Raw genomic sequence first — 15,338 nt, 5'->3', positions numbered from 1 at the left:
CAGGGTGCGGCAGGTTTCTAATAAGGCCTGAGGCTTATTCAGCTGGATACAGCGCTGGTATTGCAGAGCATCTTGATTAAAGTGATTAGCAGTCATTATCTTACAAGATGGACAACTCGCTGCCTTTTTTTTTTTTTTTTTTTTTAAGTTTCATTCGCTCTCTACCTGCAAACGTTGCATCCACCTGAATACAGCCCTGGATTCTAAAACTGCCCGGTGAGGTGAATACAGCACAGGTCGCCTGGTAACGGTTGCAGTACCTTCTTCCCACAGGAGTGAAGACAACATGGCCATATGAACACAGCAGTGTTGTTTTGTGAGTGCAGTCTGTCGTGTGACGTGGCACGGTCTGGATCGGTTCCCACCTGGTCGGGGCGGGCTTGATCCTGCTGGGGGTCTACAACAGTTCCGAATGCTTTTGGTCCTGGATTAAGCCCGGTATGGAGCGATGTACAATAGTGTGTACTAGTTCACTTTGGCCAAGGTCGTTCCCGATATAGAAACATTCTGGGGTGGACTCGGTGGAGTGTGCAGCTTGCTGACGATCTTTCCTAGCTATACCAGGCTGCCAGGCCAGGATACTACGGTCAGCGCCACGCGGCTGCGCTGCTCCTTCAACATGGGCACAAGTGCAGAATGGCTCATTCCTGCTGTCGACAGGCCGTTGACCGCCACTATCATGTCGCCACACCTACAGGACGGGAGACGAGAGAAGTCAATTTAATGGCTTGTCAACAATAGTCGCTGATATGGCATTAGAACCCTGCGCAGTTTAATCAATAGAACGGAAAAGTTTTCTTGCGTTCACATTTTACATTCATTACAAATCCATAAAGATTTCTTTTGTTTTGCTTTCTTTCCATCTTCTATACCACTTCATTCACATTCATTCACTCCCATCTCACATTGACACCCGAGTCATAATTTTACCTCAAAACTATGTTTTTGGACTGTATGAATAAAATTTTCTTTTAATGCCTCCTCTATCAAACTCAGGAACGGTGTTCAAGTTTATATCTACAATAAATGGTAATCTTTTTGATTCATAGTCAAAATGGCCTACACATGAAATAAAATACTTGTATTTTATGTTTACAGATAAAATATGTGTGACACATCAAAAAGGACTCACTTATTGACCTTGGCATAATAAAGCACGGTATACAATATAGATCTTTGCTTAACTTTCACAGCTGCTCAACAACTACAAGATGTATAATCATTTCTTAACCCGAAGTCTCAAAATATTCAAGCGGTTCTGTGTTGAATCATAAAGGCCATTGTGTCGTTTCTCAATTAAAGGCCTTTGGAAAATATGATCATCTCATGTCCTTGTAACGCACTCTATCATTCCGCCGCTGTCATCTATCATTTACAGGAGGTCGCAGTTTATCTTCCACCTCATTCACCGCTGTATCACCGCTTCCATAAGCCGCAGGGAGAAGTGGGAGGAACGGCTAATCACTCACTTGAGGCGGCCGTCGTAGTACGCAGGTGTGCCAAGGACGATGGTCTTGATAAAGAAGGCCTGGTTGCCGTGGCTCTCCTCGTATCCCCCAACGATACTGAAGCCCCAGCTGCCCGGGTGACTCCTCCGCAACACGATCTCGTGGCTGCTGTGCAGGTAGCTGCAACCGGGGAGTGAAGAGGAGAGTGACTGGGAGGCCGAACTCAGAAGTAATAAACCAGGCAATTCACGGTTAGCAAACAAATCACTTGTTTGTGTTAAAAAAGTCTAAAGATTTGAGAGTCTCTGCGTTAGTTTTCAATGGGAAGTTTTTTTGTACGGCGACACATCACAAATATACGCGCAAACCCGTAAACCAGTGTGTGATTTGTGAGAAAAAAACAAGTAGGGAATGTTTCAAAAGTATTAAAAGTGAGGGAGAGGGAATATGAAGAACTTATGAGGAAACAAGAACTATCATCGACTTTATTCAAAAACATATTTTTGGAATTTAATCAAATGTAAGTCTCATAAAAACAAACATGTACAAAATAATGTAGCGTAACAGTTGCAGACGATACATGAAGATCTTTCATGCATTTGAGAGTAAAATCTATTAATTGGACCACATGAGCTCGTTTCTGGTCATCGGATCCTGGATCCTGGTCGATCTCACAGTTTTGTCGCGGTTCACACTCTGAAGTAACGTTGTATTTCCCATCCTCTGTGCATTCTTCTCGAGTCGCTCACCTGGGCAGGCCGAGCCACATGACCCACGAGGGGGACCAGTTGGCATCGAAGTCACTGTCGTGCGTGTGAGGTAGCAGCTCGTCGTGGTCGTGCTCTTCCACCATGCTGACCTCCAGCACTCGCAGCTGGACCGAGGGCGAAGCAGCACTGGCCTTTAACGTGCCCACCGCCTCACTGTGGCTCAGGTAGGTCAAGTCCTGCCCGTTGATGCTCAGCAGCACGTCGCCTGAAGGAAGAGACATGACGGTGCTGACACGATGTTTGCGGTCTCGTCCGGCGGGTTAGATCTGATCAACATTTCAGTGAGAAGTGCTCACCCCTTTTGATCCGTCCGTCCCGTGACAAGCAGCCGTGTGGCTGGACGCTTGTCACAAAGATGGGCAGCTCCCCGCTCTTACTGCCCCGGCCTCCTGCAACCGTCATGCCCAGAGACTCGAGTGGTTCCTTCTTCACAGTGATGTGTTTCTCCTTACAGGACACACACTGGGAAAGGTCCTGAGAGTGGCCGTGTGGAATACACAAAGAAGCAGAAACTCAATATGTGTGCTTATTTACAGATTCATATCGTTGGCACGTCTCCCCAAAATATATATATTTTTTAGTTAATTCACGAGATTCACTAGCGGAATCATACTTTTTGTGTTGTGAGCCTCAGAATACCACACGTACCATCATGATGGCATAACATCAGATCATCGCAGCACCAAATGAGCCCAAATTTTCAGAGAGATCCCCGTCATAACTGGCTAACATGACTGACTCACATTGCAATTTAATCAGATATTTCCCTGTCTAGTAATAAATAAATAAAAAACAATGTTTGAGACACTCTTCAGGGAAAGTCACACCACATTCACGAGCCTTGGTTTAAATAGGTAAGCTGTCTCCTCACTCTGTGTGTGCTGGTGCGGGATAGGTGGATGGGCACAGGACTCGGGGTGGAGCTGTGGTTAGGCAGAAAGTGGTCAAGGCAGTAGAGGTCTCTGGTCGAGCTTGATTTTGGCGGTGGGGGCGGTGTCGGTTTGCTTGGCCGGCCAATCATCAGGTGTACTCGTTCTCCACTGGCCTAGAAAGGCAGAATCATCAGGGTCTGAGTTTAGAGTGAGGAATCCTCAACCGTCATCCCCCAAATAATCCGGCCTGGGTGACCGAATTGCATTCGCACCTGTATGATTTGAGCCGCCTGCTCTGGGGTCCCGTGTCGTAGGTCCTGGTCGTTGACGGCGAGCACGCGGTCGTTACTCCGCAGTCGGCCGTCCTTCGCTGCAAGGCCTCCGTCCAAGAGATCCAGCACAAACACCCCCGACTCGTCCGTTCGTCGCACCAGCTTGATGCCGAGCTGCTCCGTGGAGTCCCGCTTGTGTAGGGTGATCCTCAGCGTGGCCGGACTGGCGGGGGCGCCTTCAGGGGTGGAGCAGGGGGCGTGGGGCACGGCTGGAGTGCAGGAGGAAGACGAGGGCGGCGCCCGGGAGGCACAGCGACGTTCTCGCAGCACCGTCAGCTGCAGGGTGGTGCAGGGGCGTGCCAGGGTGGAGCGAGCAAAACTGTGCGGCACGTTGCTGATGTCAACATTGTTTACCTTCGGGAGAGAAGAATCGAAGGACGCGTTATAAAAAAACCAACCGTTGCGTTTGTAAATCATTAAACGGTCGCCTGTTTGCAGTGCTGACTCTCAAGTTCTACTGGGTAGAATGTCAACTATTCTAGTTCTTTCAACTGACAATGTGAAACGTTTTGGTTTGAATATGGATGTAGGCAGGATGAACCCTGGACAGGCCGTCAATCCATCATGGTGCAAACACACACAATCACATTCATACCGCATGTTTCTGGGTTGTGGAGTCTGGCGTTCCTGGAGAAAATAGAAATACAAAGAAAAGCCTCTGACCTGAACCAGGGATATTAGCACTGGGGAGTTCTCACCACTATGTGGCCCGTAACCAATGAACAGGGGAAGTGAAGCTAAAAAGCTGGGTCATTTTGTGGTGATGTATCGAATCAAACCCAAATTCTGTGTAGATTTATCACTCTGAGCTTTAGTCAAATATACATATTCACTTCATTCAGCATAATCAAAAGAATAGTAGTTAGAAAAGCTATAAACCCTAAAAACAATCATAGAAATACGATAAAGAGGAGAGTGTTTTGGTAAACGTTCTGACATATTCACAATACGTTTCCCTGAAAACTGTGAAAAGGCGGAAGAAAAGTGAATCTCTCACTTGTAATATCTGATCTCCAGCGAGCAGCCGTCCGTCTCGTGCGATGACTCCGTCTCGGTACACCTCCTGAATCACGATGTTGATCAGAGGGGTCTCATTCCCTCCGACGATGCTGATTCCCAGCTCCACATATGGGTTCGCCCGGTGCACCTCTATGGCAGTTATCTCTCCTTCGGGAAGCGAGGGCAACTTCACGCAGCCTAATGGGACACACCAGCCGTGTTACAGGACTTCCTTTCAGAATTTCCACATCATCCTCAACCTCCGTGTGATATTCTCTGAATTTGATTTTCCTTTCTCTCCAAGATTACAGATTCAGGCATCACCTTCCTCAGCAGACAGAGGCGGGGATTCGGGGCAGTCCCAGCCAGAGGAGGTGGAGCTGACGGAGCGGAGGAGATGGATGCAGGGATTACTGAGGGGCCGCTTCACCCGGGGGACCACACACTCCAAGCCAACCACGCCTCGAGACAGAGAGCCAAGAGGGATCGTTAATGTCCATCCGACACTTCCCCCTTCTCTACAAAACGACCGATCTCGTCGATGATCTAAATTCCCGTCACTTTGGACGAGGCAGGCGCGTCAACTTACTGTCTTCTTCTGTGCTTTCCTCAAAGGCAGGGTTGTCGAGGCCCGCGTCATCGGTCCACACCGGTCCGTTACCGCTGGCGTTGTTTGGTCCAGAGGGCGGCGAGGGTGTCCGGTCCCTCAGGTCCGTCTGTGGAGAAGTCGGCGTCCTGGGAGGGCTGGTGACCATCGCTCGCTCGTCCCCGCTCTCGCACCGTGGGCCGTCCACCGTCGTCTGCTGACACCGTGTCCCGGGACACCTTCCACACAGCAACAGGTGTCAAGTGTGTTTGGGGGCGCGAGTGGCATCCAAGAACTTCAGTGCGATGAAAGAAAAAGGCTATTTTTGTGGCTGCCGTCGCTAAAAATATCTACCAGTTCTTATGGATCGCAGAGAAACAGTTCTCTTCAAATTGGGCAGCAGGAGGCAACACGTAATGCCTTTAAAACGGATCCTGGCATTCTAAGTTATGTATGATTTCAGAATAATTCATTAAACTTGTGCTAAAAGTCTGGATCTGTCCCATATAAATCCAGAGCTTGTTGAAAGTTTTAGGGGATTACATAATTTTGCATAATATATATCTCATGCTTGACTGAAGTCCTCCACAGCCACAGATTACTTTATATAACTGCTTTCACAGACTTGGTTGCACTCCTTGTGACAGATCAACTAATCAGGTCTAAATGCAATGAAAGTGTTTATATAAAAATTCTACTTGTCAGTTAATCTCCTAATATATGAAGTATTTCTTTTTTTATGCTTTGGAAAAAGTTAAATTCTACATCAATTGCGCAAAGATATGTGTTTCTGTCTTTACAGCTTTTTTTAATCCTCTTCACTCACAGGTTTGGGTTTCCAGCTAAATGCAATGGGCAGTGGAGACCGTGAACAGCCCACACACAGAGAGCAAATCACTTTCACTTTGTCGCATCCAATGTAGAGTTTATTCAAACTCCTCACAAACATTAGCCTTCCAAGTGTTTCATTTCGCTACTGCCCACGTCTCACTCCCGCATGACTCGGTAAAGACTTTTTCACGTGCATTTCATCAAGCCCATAAGCTAACCCTTGCGAAAAACAATAACAAAAAGAAAATGTCATTGAACAACTTAGTTAAAAAGGGACAAGAGCTCAGGATGAACACAGATGTTGTATTTCAAATAGACGACCAAGAGACCTACTTAAATCACACGTTTCACACAAGAGGTGATTCATATGTGTGAAAACCTGGATCACATGGAGATCAAACACTCCGTATTCAAGGACAACTTGGAACTTTTTTTAAACAAAAGAAAATGAACGTGAAGGACAAAAGTCAATGTAAGAGTCATTGTCGCTGTGAGCCACTAAACTGCCCTTCACATAGTAAAAAAAACATTCTCTATCATGAACTTCAATAAGACAAGATGATGTTGTTTCTTTTTTTTTTTTTAACCCATTCTGTCTGATTGATATTTTAAAGTCGGAACACATTCAAATGGAACTATAAATAAAATAAACACACATTTTATAAAACACTTGAGAGCCTCACTAATGAGGCATATTTTCCGAACGTTTCAGCCACTTCAAACTATTCCTTCTTGTCTCAAACTATCAGAAGCGTAGCTGAAAGTGGTGCATTTATCTTGGCCCATAAATAGAAACGCTTTACTGAAACCGATTAAAAATAGACAGACCCAAGGGATCGATGTGGCCTCACCCTTAATTGACTGTGAAGTATTTAGTGTAAGTGGGAGTCATGAGGTGATTGAATTATTAAAATGTTACAATGTCCTTCACTAGCTCGAAACCTAAACAGCATATTGCTGTTGCATCAGATCTTGTTCTTATATGGTTCAGTGAATATTTAATGCTGCAAGCACTCATTGAAAAACACTAGACAGCAGAAGTGTCAACTTCTGTCTTGTTTTCCTGAAATTAATAACTTTTTTAAATTTCTTTTTTGCCCATTTTTACACAAAGCATTGGAAACTGTGGATGACTTTATCCTGGAGGTTTCATCTTTTCATCTACTACGCAAAAACAACCCCTAATCACCATAAAGGGCATTGACCAACGGTGTCTCACCATCTCTCCTTGTCTTTTGAACACGACGTGATGAGCGCATGCTTCGCTGAGCAGCAAACTTCTGCTGATGTAATTGAGACCCACTGGGGGACAGTGACTGCTGAAAGGGAAGCTGAAATCAAGATGCCACTGTGGCTTTTACAATTTCATACTTTATAGCTTGTTTATGTACTATTTTCAGCCCAAATGAAACACATTTTGCCCTCAAAACCACAAAAGCACATTCATCTGTATTATCAGACAATTATTTTGATGCATATTTGTGTTTTAATTCCTCAGACTTTATTGCTCAACTTCTCTGGCCGTCCTGTCCATTTGCTGCTTTTACACCACATTGGTCTTTTTTTTTTAATGTGAAAACTGTCACTTGTGGCTACACAGACCTTAGAGTCAAGGTTGTATCGGAATCAACAATCAATGGTCAGGGTCTCCTGTAAAGAAGGCTGGCTCACAAAAAGCTTTTAATAGATCATTAGCGATATCTTGTTAGTGTGAGCTTGTTAAGGGGAATCTTCTCAACTCAACAGAGGTGTAAGGTGATCAGTAGCTAACCACTCAAGCCAGCGTCCAAACACAGGTGGATATATCCTCAGTGACACACACAATCTCGTGACAGATCTGCGATAAAGAAGTCAACTGTCTGATTTAGACCCCTGCAGGCATTAAAAAGAAGTGCTGTTTTAACATCACAAAGGACCACCACATCCATTTTCATCACAAATGTGAAATACACACACACACACACACACACACACACACACACACACACACACACACACACACACACACACACACACACACACACACACACACACACACACACACACACACACACACACACACACACACACACACAAACGCACGCACACACCATCTGGTATTTACTTGCCAGACCTGATGACAGCAAGGAGAGGGGAAAGAGGATCAAGAAAAGAAAGAAAAAGAAAAGTGAAAGGCAGAGGGAAGACTAGAGGGACCCATTGGGGAAAACATGTCCCAAATCACCCTGCCCTCACTACCTCACTGTGATCAAACTCACCACAGGCCAGGGTTACCCTTGGCAGTCTCGCAGAAGAAATGGTTGAAAAGATCTCTGGTGTTGAAGTTGCTCAGCATGATCGCAGAATGAGAACTTGGAGCTCCTGGCGAGCCAACCCATGACTGTGTTAGGGAACCACTAATCCCCTGTCACATGACTTACAGCCCAATAATCTCCTCAGGGTCTCTCAGCACCTGGTCCAAACAGGCCAAAAGCCAAAGCGTGTGGATGGGCGGGGACTTCAAGAATGGTGAGTTGAGTCCAACAGATCATGACTCAGATTTGTAAGATCTGCATCACTTCTGGTGACAAGTGGGCCAATCACTGCAGCAAGTATCAACGACACTGCATCATCTCTTTAAAACCTGCAAAAAATCCTGGCTTTCGCACATGAAAAGCATTCGATCTCAAGACAAAATTTGCACCCAGCTCCAGCACGTCCTTTCAGACGATGATGGCCTCTTAAAAGTCTGCATAAGTTCATTACCTGTGTTTGAGGTGAGCCTCCAGGTCACACCGAGGCATGCTGAGGGAGCAGACAGGAGTCAGAGGGCAGGAAACGGACAGCTTGTCGAGCAGCTTGTGCACCAGGATGCTGGATCTGCGGCACGCCTGCAGCTGCAGCCTCGTCCTGTCCAGCGGGCAGAAGTCCCTCTCCTGCAGGAAGCTGCGCAGGCAGCGGGCGCAGAACGTGTGTCCGCATGGCGTGTCGAGAGGCTGCACCAGCGGCTGCAGGCAGATGTGGCACACCAGGTCGTCGTCCACCTCCAGGCGATAGTTGTAGAGGTGGTTCTCCCAGCTGCGGTGGATCTGGCCGCACTCGGGACAGAGAGCCTCCAGTGCCGGCTCTGTGGGGACGGCGATGCCCACCTCGCTGCCCGGGCTGCCCATCTCTTTTCTGACAACGCAACTCAGCTTTGGCACAAGTGACTCCAGCGAGGCTGCAGGGTTGGGAAGGGGCACACACTCCTATCCCATAAGCTTCAGAGGTGGAAGTGGATGCAAAGTGGACAGATGCCCCCCAGTGGATGATGGCACATCGCCCTGCAGGTCAGAGGGCAGAGCACCAGGGTTAAACAGCTGTTTCGGGGGGAAAAAAAAAAAAAAAAAAAAACAACAAGTGTCTGATTATGTGCTTGTGCATTTATTCATGTGGCAAATGCTTTGTGCACGTGTGCCCACGTGTTCGCGTGAGATTGGGCATGTGTATGTGTGCGCGCGAGTATGTCAGTGAGATTATGTATTGCTGCTCCTGTCCACTAATCTGATAGTATAATCTCTCTTTTGCTCTCGCCTGCTCCAATCTTCCAATTCCACAGAGAGGGAATTATCTGGGATTGAGGCAAAAGAGAGGACACAGATCAGAGGAAGTGGGATGGGGAAGCAACAGAAGAGGAGTGGCGTCTACCAGAGCGAAAGGGATGCATGGCAGGATGAAGAGGGGGACCAAACAAGGAGGTGCGCGAAAGAAACAAGTGGGGAAATAAGAACAAGCGGACTGGAAGGGTGGGAGCAGGTATGGCTGAGTGTCGAGGCTGTGAAAAAGCAATAAGCTCACAAAAGAGACAAAAACAAAAAGAGCTGAGAAAATGGCAGGACCTTCTTTTTTTTTCTTTTTTTTAAATGCTTGATATTTTTGGTTCGGGCCATGTGCGGTGGATGCACTCAGCCTCCTCCGCAGCAGAAAGAGAACATGCCTAAAGCAAAAAAAGTCTTGAAATATAAGCACTCCGTCGAGCAGAGAGCTGTCCCCAGAGCTAATGCACAGTGCATCGCATCCAGAGCCATTCAGCCCCTCAGCCCCTCAGCCAGCACAGACCTCCCTCTCTGTGGGCCCGATGCTCTCCGCAGACAGCAGAGGGCGTGCCTCCACACTCGGGTGGGAAGGGAGGGAGGTTGGAGGGGGGAGAGGGGGGGAAGGGGGGCGGGGGCTGGCCAAGCCACAGTGTGACTACCTGCCTCTGTTTCCAGTGAGGGTCTGCTCCTGTCTCCATGACGACCTGAATCCCGTTCTGTTCAGTGGGGCTTGACATTCAGAGTGTAGCCAGAGAAGGATGCAGCACAACAGATGCACTTCTCTCAGCAGGATGCTCTGCTCCTCCCTGGTACAGCCTGAAAGCGTGTCAGACAGCGCAACGGATGATGACAGTCCCCTTGGATGATTCCCTCAACACCCCCACACCCCCCCTTTTTTTTTCCCCTCGCTGCTTTTTTTCTTCCTCATCTTGTCTTTCGTTGGCTACCCATTTCTGTCACAACCTGTCTCTGGTGTCTCCTTGGCTACCGGACCGGTAGTTACTTATTTCAGCCTCCTTTAAGTACGTGCTCCTGTCTGTGTGTGACTGGCTGCTTCTGTCTCTATCCCGCAGCTGGACATGAATTAATCATGAGGACACAAGGCTCCTCTGTTTCTATAACAAAGCTGTGACATCACCACATCACACACACACACACACACACACACACACACACACACACACACACACACACACACACACACACACACACACACACACACACACACACACACACACACACACACACACACACACACACACACACACACACACACACACACACACACACACACACTTGTAAAGATGTGCAAGCATGAGTCCACTCTCGGAGAAGGCAAACACGCGCCCGCACGTCAGAAGCTTTTTTAGGTACACCAGACCATGTGAATAATCTTTATCAATAAGTAAAGTCTTCAGGTTTTCACTGTAACAGCAGTTTAGAGTGGTTGCCACGAAAAAGCACTTGGGTCTATTTTAAACACAGCTGAACTGTGTTGCAACAGCTTCCTTTACACAAGTAATGTGAACAGTGGCAAATGCCTGTGAAACGTCTCTCTTTCAACACCAGAGTGTGTGAGTCCAAGGCCATGCTGTTATTGTCTTGCACTGCTGTTCTGTATATTGATAAATAGCATGTCCTGGCTCTGCACCCCTATCTGCTCATTGTTCGTTTTTTTCAGAAATGACAATCTAATCCTGTAGTACATGACAGGTCACGCAATAGAACATGCAGAAATTACATTTCCAGAAAAGATGAAATTATGTTGTAGGCCACAGATTTGAAATGTCAGGTCCTGTCGGCTTAGCCTACATTTTCATAACCCCCTCCTCATCCCTTATCTTAAAACATCCAGAAAGATGTTAGCCACTTCAGAAGATCAGGCCCATTGCTATTGCGCAAGGCTATTTTCTTTCCACACCAGTAACACAGATCGCGATTAAAAAAACAAAAACAAAACAAAAATAAAACTGACAGTGGTTAAAATGAAATGTGCAATCATTTTCTTCAGTGTCACAGCCCAGATCTTCACTGGAAATGCTGTAACTGCAGTGTCATGCTCCACGCATAACATTTCTTTAGACAAAAGCAATCTGTCTGACTCCATCCCACATCCCACAGGCGTACAAGCTCGGACAGATGAAGCGACAGCGGCAATATCAGTGCACATTCAGCCGCACACAGACACCGTTCACTTAGGCAGAGGATGCATGCAGATGTGACGCTACCTACCCCGGCTGCTCCTCCGCGCCGCCGTGCACTCCTGCCCCGAAAAGGGGGAGGGGGTGGGGGTGGGGGGGGTGGAGGGGGACGATGATTAGCTGCGGCGGGACCTCAATCACGCATTCACCGCAACAGAGCGCAAAGCAAACCCGCACAAAAACGCCCCCGTGTCTTTGGCGGCGCTGACCCCGCCCACTGCTGTCAGTCAACGGAGGTGGGCGTGGTCTGAGGCTGTCCGTCAAGCGCAGAATGAGAAGTGGCTACTTAAAGCGCCTGCTCAAAAAAAAAAAAATATCAGCTGTCCTTCATCAATATGACGTCAAACTATGACGTCCAATTGATGGCTAAAGTGTAGTTGTCAAATTTCTATCTGTGTTATCCAGTTGTTGCTCTATCTACTTATGCTGTAATTATTTATGTTTACACTTGTAAAAAAAATTGCGTGTTTTTTGGGAAATCAATAGTTAACATTTTTCTAACATCAAAATGTTCAAGAAAAAAAATCGTTGTTAATTTATTAAAACTTTAATGTGACTGAATTGCGACTTTATTTCATTTAATCAATTTTCAGACAGATGCGTTAATATTTCGCGTTATAATCCATCTGGCATTTTGAAGGGCAGCGACAACCACGGGGTCCTCTGCTGAAGGACCCCGCATAGAGGTAAACAAGAGATGTTTGGTTAATTAACTTACTCCCATCGATTTTACTTCAATTAATTCTCACGCGTGTTCACCTACAAGTTACCAGGACGTGATGGCGGGCGACAATGAACTGGAACAGTATGTAATTTACTCTGTTGATTGTTTGTTGGCGTGCGCAGCCCTCCATGTTAGCAGCGAGAGAGATGGTTATATTTGGGTCACAGCTGCTGTATTTAATTGTACGCAGCAACTGTAAGGAAAGCCAGACCCCCATGTATCAGATAGCTTTAGCTGCATGTGTTCTGTGGTTTAAAGGTTGGATATATCAGCACATCTCCCCTGCCGAGACTGCTGAATCAGCAGCTCAGGTCAAACCGGGACACTGCCGCTGTCCCTCATTCTCTCTGCTCGTGATTCACTCCTCTCCCTCCGCATCACTCCGTTTACTCTCACTTGATTAAATCATCCTCCCCTTGGCTTCTCCTTGCAGTTTTTGTGCCACCTTTGTCCGCATGCACCCCCCCCCCCCCCCCCCCCCCCCCCCCACACACACACACACACACCCTCCACCCACTTCATGTAACTCCTGTTGGTGTTCTCCTTTTTCCCACTTCTCCTCCAGGCGCGCAATAGAAGAGCTCCTCAGGGAGACTGACAGGGCTCGGCTCAGAGCAGAAACCATGGGCCCCACAGGATGGTGAGCACCGTGTTTGACATTTGACACACGCCGGCTATTTGTGAATGCCTCACCATTGCTTGTCGACAGATGTATATGTGAGGCAGCTCCAATCCGACTACCCATCCAGCCATGGTCGCAGGACTTCAGCTTGTCAAGACTAATGTTGTGCACAAGGCAGGGTGATCTCAATGGATTAGTCCCTGTCCTGTATTTTAAGCTGTAGCCATAGTAATGGCACATATTGTTGAAATTGTTCCACCTTTCCGATTAAACTTTATTTGTATATAGTTGCTTGCTTAGATTTACATGACTACAAACTGAACCAGTTCTGAAAACCTCTCTGATTCCTTAATATGTTATAATATTACAACACCTAAATTTAAATAATTTTTTTGAGGTTGGAAACACCTCTCCTGAATAATCATTCTGTGGGCGTAGTGGGCCTATTTATAGCTTATGATCATCCTCATTCATTGTCAGAATCAATGAATCTACAGGCCCAAGTAATTCCTCTCAAAACTTACAACTCTAGAATCACAAGGACTTGAAAATGCATGTTATGTAAAGGGACTCAAATAAAATATGAAGACATACATTATTTATTTTTCATCTCCGCATCATAAATGTGCACAACATTAGAGCAAAGCACAGCCGTCTCAGAAACAAGTAGATGTACAGATTACAATATTTGTTTCGTTTCATTTTTAGCAGCTGCAGGGCTTCCTAAAAAACAATTGTCTAAAATGTTAGTTTGTTTTGTTGAGCAATCGATGATGAAACTGCATGCATTGAAAACCAACAGCCTTATGTTCGGTTCAGTGTAATAAGCACTCCCACCACCTTTTCTTTGATTAACTCATTCATACAAAGATGTGAGAAAAGAAGACCCTGAGAATCAATATCTTCATTTGCGGCCCTGTGGGAGAGAGAGCCTGTTTCAGTTAATGTGTCCAGTGATGTATCGTGGTTATTAGCTCTGATCTCGGTCCATCTGTCTCTCTCTAATGCGCAGGGAGGTAAAGTGTAACCTGTCTAATCTGCCGCCCCACGTCTTGACAGATGACACACACACACACACACACACACACGTGTCTGTTGTCTCCTCTGTCAGGCTGAAGTGCCCCCTGCGCAGCACCAACAAGCGCTTCCTCCTCAACACCCTGCGCTCAGCCGGCCTGCAGCAGGGCGGAGGTGAACCCAGGGCCGGGAACTCCGCCACAAGAGGGCGTCTGAGAAGCGATTCGTCGGACAGGAGCCGCGACCGGAGCAGATCACCTCCCAGGGATCGCCGGAGGGACGGAGGCCAGTCAGATCCCGAACATTGTCACAGGGACACCCGCAAACACAGACACAGGAAACCGGACAGAGACAAAGACAGACGCCAAAGACGCAGAGACGACAATGACAGGACACATGTGGCTGGACGCAGCAGAAATGAAGACATAGACGGAGAAACAGACTAATACAAGTGGCTGGCAAAAGTACTCACACCTCTTGAACTTTACCACATTGTGTCACATGACAACTAAAAGTATAAATGTATTTCATTGGGGTTTTATGTGATAAGCCAGCACAAGGTGCAGCATAATTGTCAAGTCACAAATGATGCATAGTTTTTAATTATTTTACAAATAAAAAAAAGTGTAGCATGCAAAAGTTGAAGCCGCCTTTAGCAGCAATCACAGTCAAAGGGGTATGAATACTTTTGCAAGTCCCTGTACCTCGACTTGAGGAGCAGCAGGGGTTGGTTTCTTTCCCCAAGATCAGTGGACCCGAAACTGCTCTGTGGCTCTCAGAGCTTCACAGAATGTATTCATTTATTTATTTATTTTTTAATTTCCTGTCGATGACCCCTACCTTTATGTTCTTTCTCCTCACAAGAGTAGCTTTTGTTTTGTTTGTACCTGGACTGGAAAAGGTTGGTTCATCAGCATAAAGTCATCAGCATTCTTCCATCAATATTTCACGGATCAAGTTGTTTGCATAAAACCATGTCACTACTGAATAAGCACATTTTATGGCAGGTCCAACTTTTCACATGTTTACACCTGTTATCAAAAAAATGGTTCTGTTCTGGATTTTTTTAAAGGAAGGATACAAAGTATTGAGTCTCTCTGGACTGGTGACCCCAGCAGAAGATTGTACTTGATTAGACCTGGACTTTTAAAATCAATGTGGTAGTTCAACTTGCACCACCCGAAAAATGTCAGTTTGAGAAAGCAAAGTAACTGCTTTGTGTGATGGGTTGGTCGTTTAGACGTGGAATAATAAATAAAACTCGCAACATATAAATAAAATAACCTGAGTAGCATATACAAAAGTTTTTTTTTTTAATCTTGTGACGTTAATATGACATTGGAAGCTGTAAAAAGTTAATTTCTGCTGCAACATCAAATGAC

The 15,338-nt window shown here is 46.3% G+C and overlaps 2 protein-coding genes across 2 annotated transcripts; one reads left to right on the top strand and one right to left on the bottom strand.

Moving 5' to 3' along the window:
- Positions 1-51: 51 nt before the first annotated feature.
- lnx2a (ligand of numb-protein X 2a) lies at positions 52-8,987 on the bottom strand (the record flags this gene model as incomplete). Its single annotated transcript, XM_080515461.1, has 10 exons — positions 52-691; positions 1,470-1,628; positions 2,198-2,423; positions 2,515-2,692; positions 3,090-3,263; positions 3,363-3,776; positions 4,420-4,619; positions 4,746-4,883; positions 5,011-5,246; positions 8,584-8,987. The coding sequence occupies 10 exons, from the start codon at positions 8,985-8,987 to the stop codon at positions 556-558; spliced, it is 2,265 nt and encodes a 754-aa protein (XP_080371587.1). The 3' UTR covers positions 52-555.
- Positions 8,988-12,263: 3,276 nt separating this feature from the next.
- On the top strand, positions 12,264-15,215 carry LOC308143978 (uncharacterized protein). Its single transcript, XM_080514950.1, has 4 exons — positions 12,264-12,279; positions 12,360-12,398; positions 12,883-12,957; positions 14,051-15,215. Exons 2-4 carry the CDS (start codon positions 12,373-12,375, stop codon positions 14,400-14,402), a joined length of 453 nt encoding a protein of 150 aa, XP_080371076.1. The 5' UTR covers positions 12,264-12,279; positions 12,360-12,372; the 3' UTR covers positions 14,403-15,215.
- Positions 15,216-15,338: the final 123 nt, after the last annotated feature.

This window comes from Blennius ocellaris (assembly GCF_963422515.1).
Source record: "Blennius ocellaris genome assembly, chromosome: 19".
NCBI classification, from domain to species: Eukaryota; Metazoa; Chordata; class Actinopteri; order Blenniiformes; family Blenniidae; genus Blennius; species Blennius ocellaris.
Note: the sequence above shows the minus strand (reverse complement) of the source record. Positions and strands in the feature narration are given on the sequence as shown.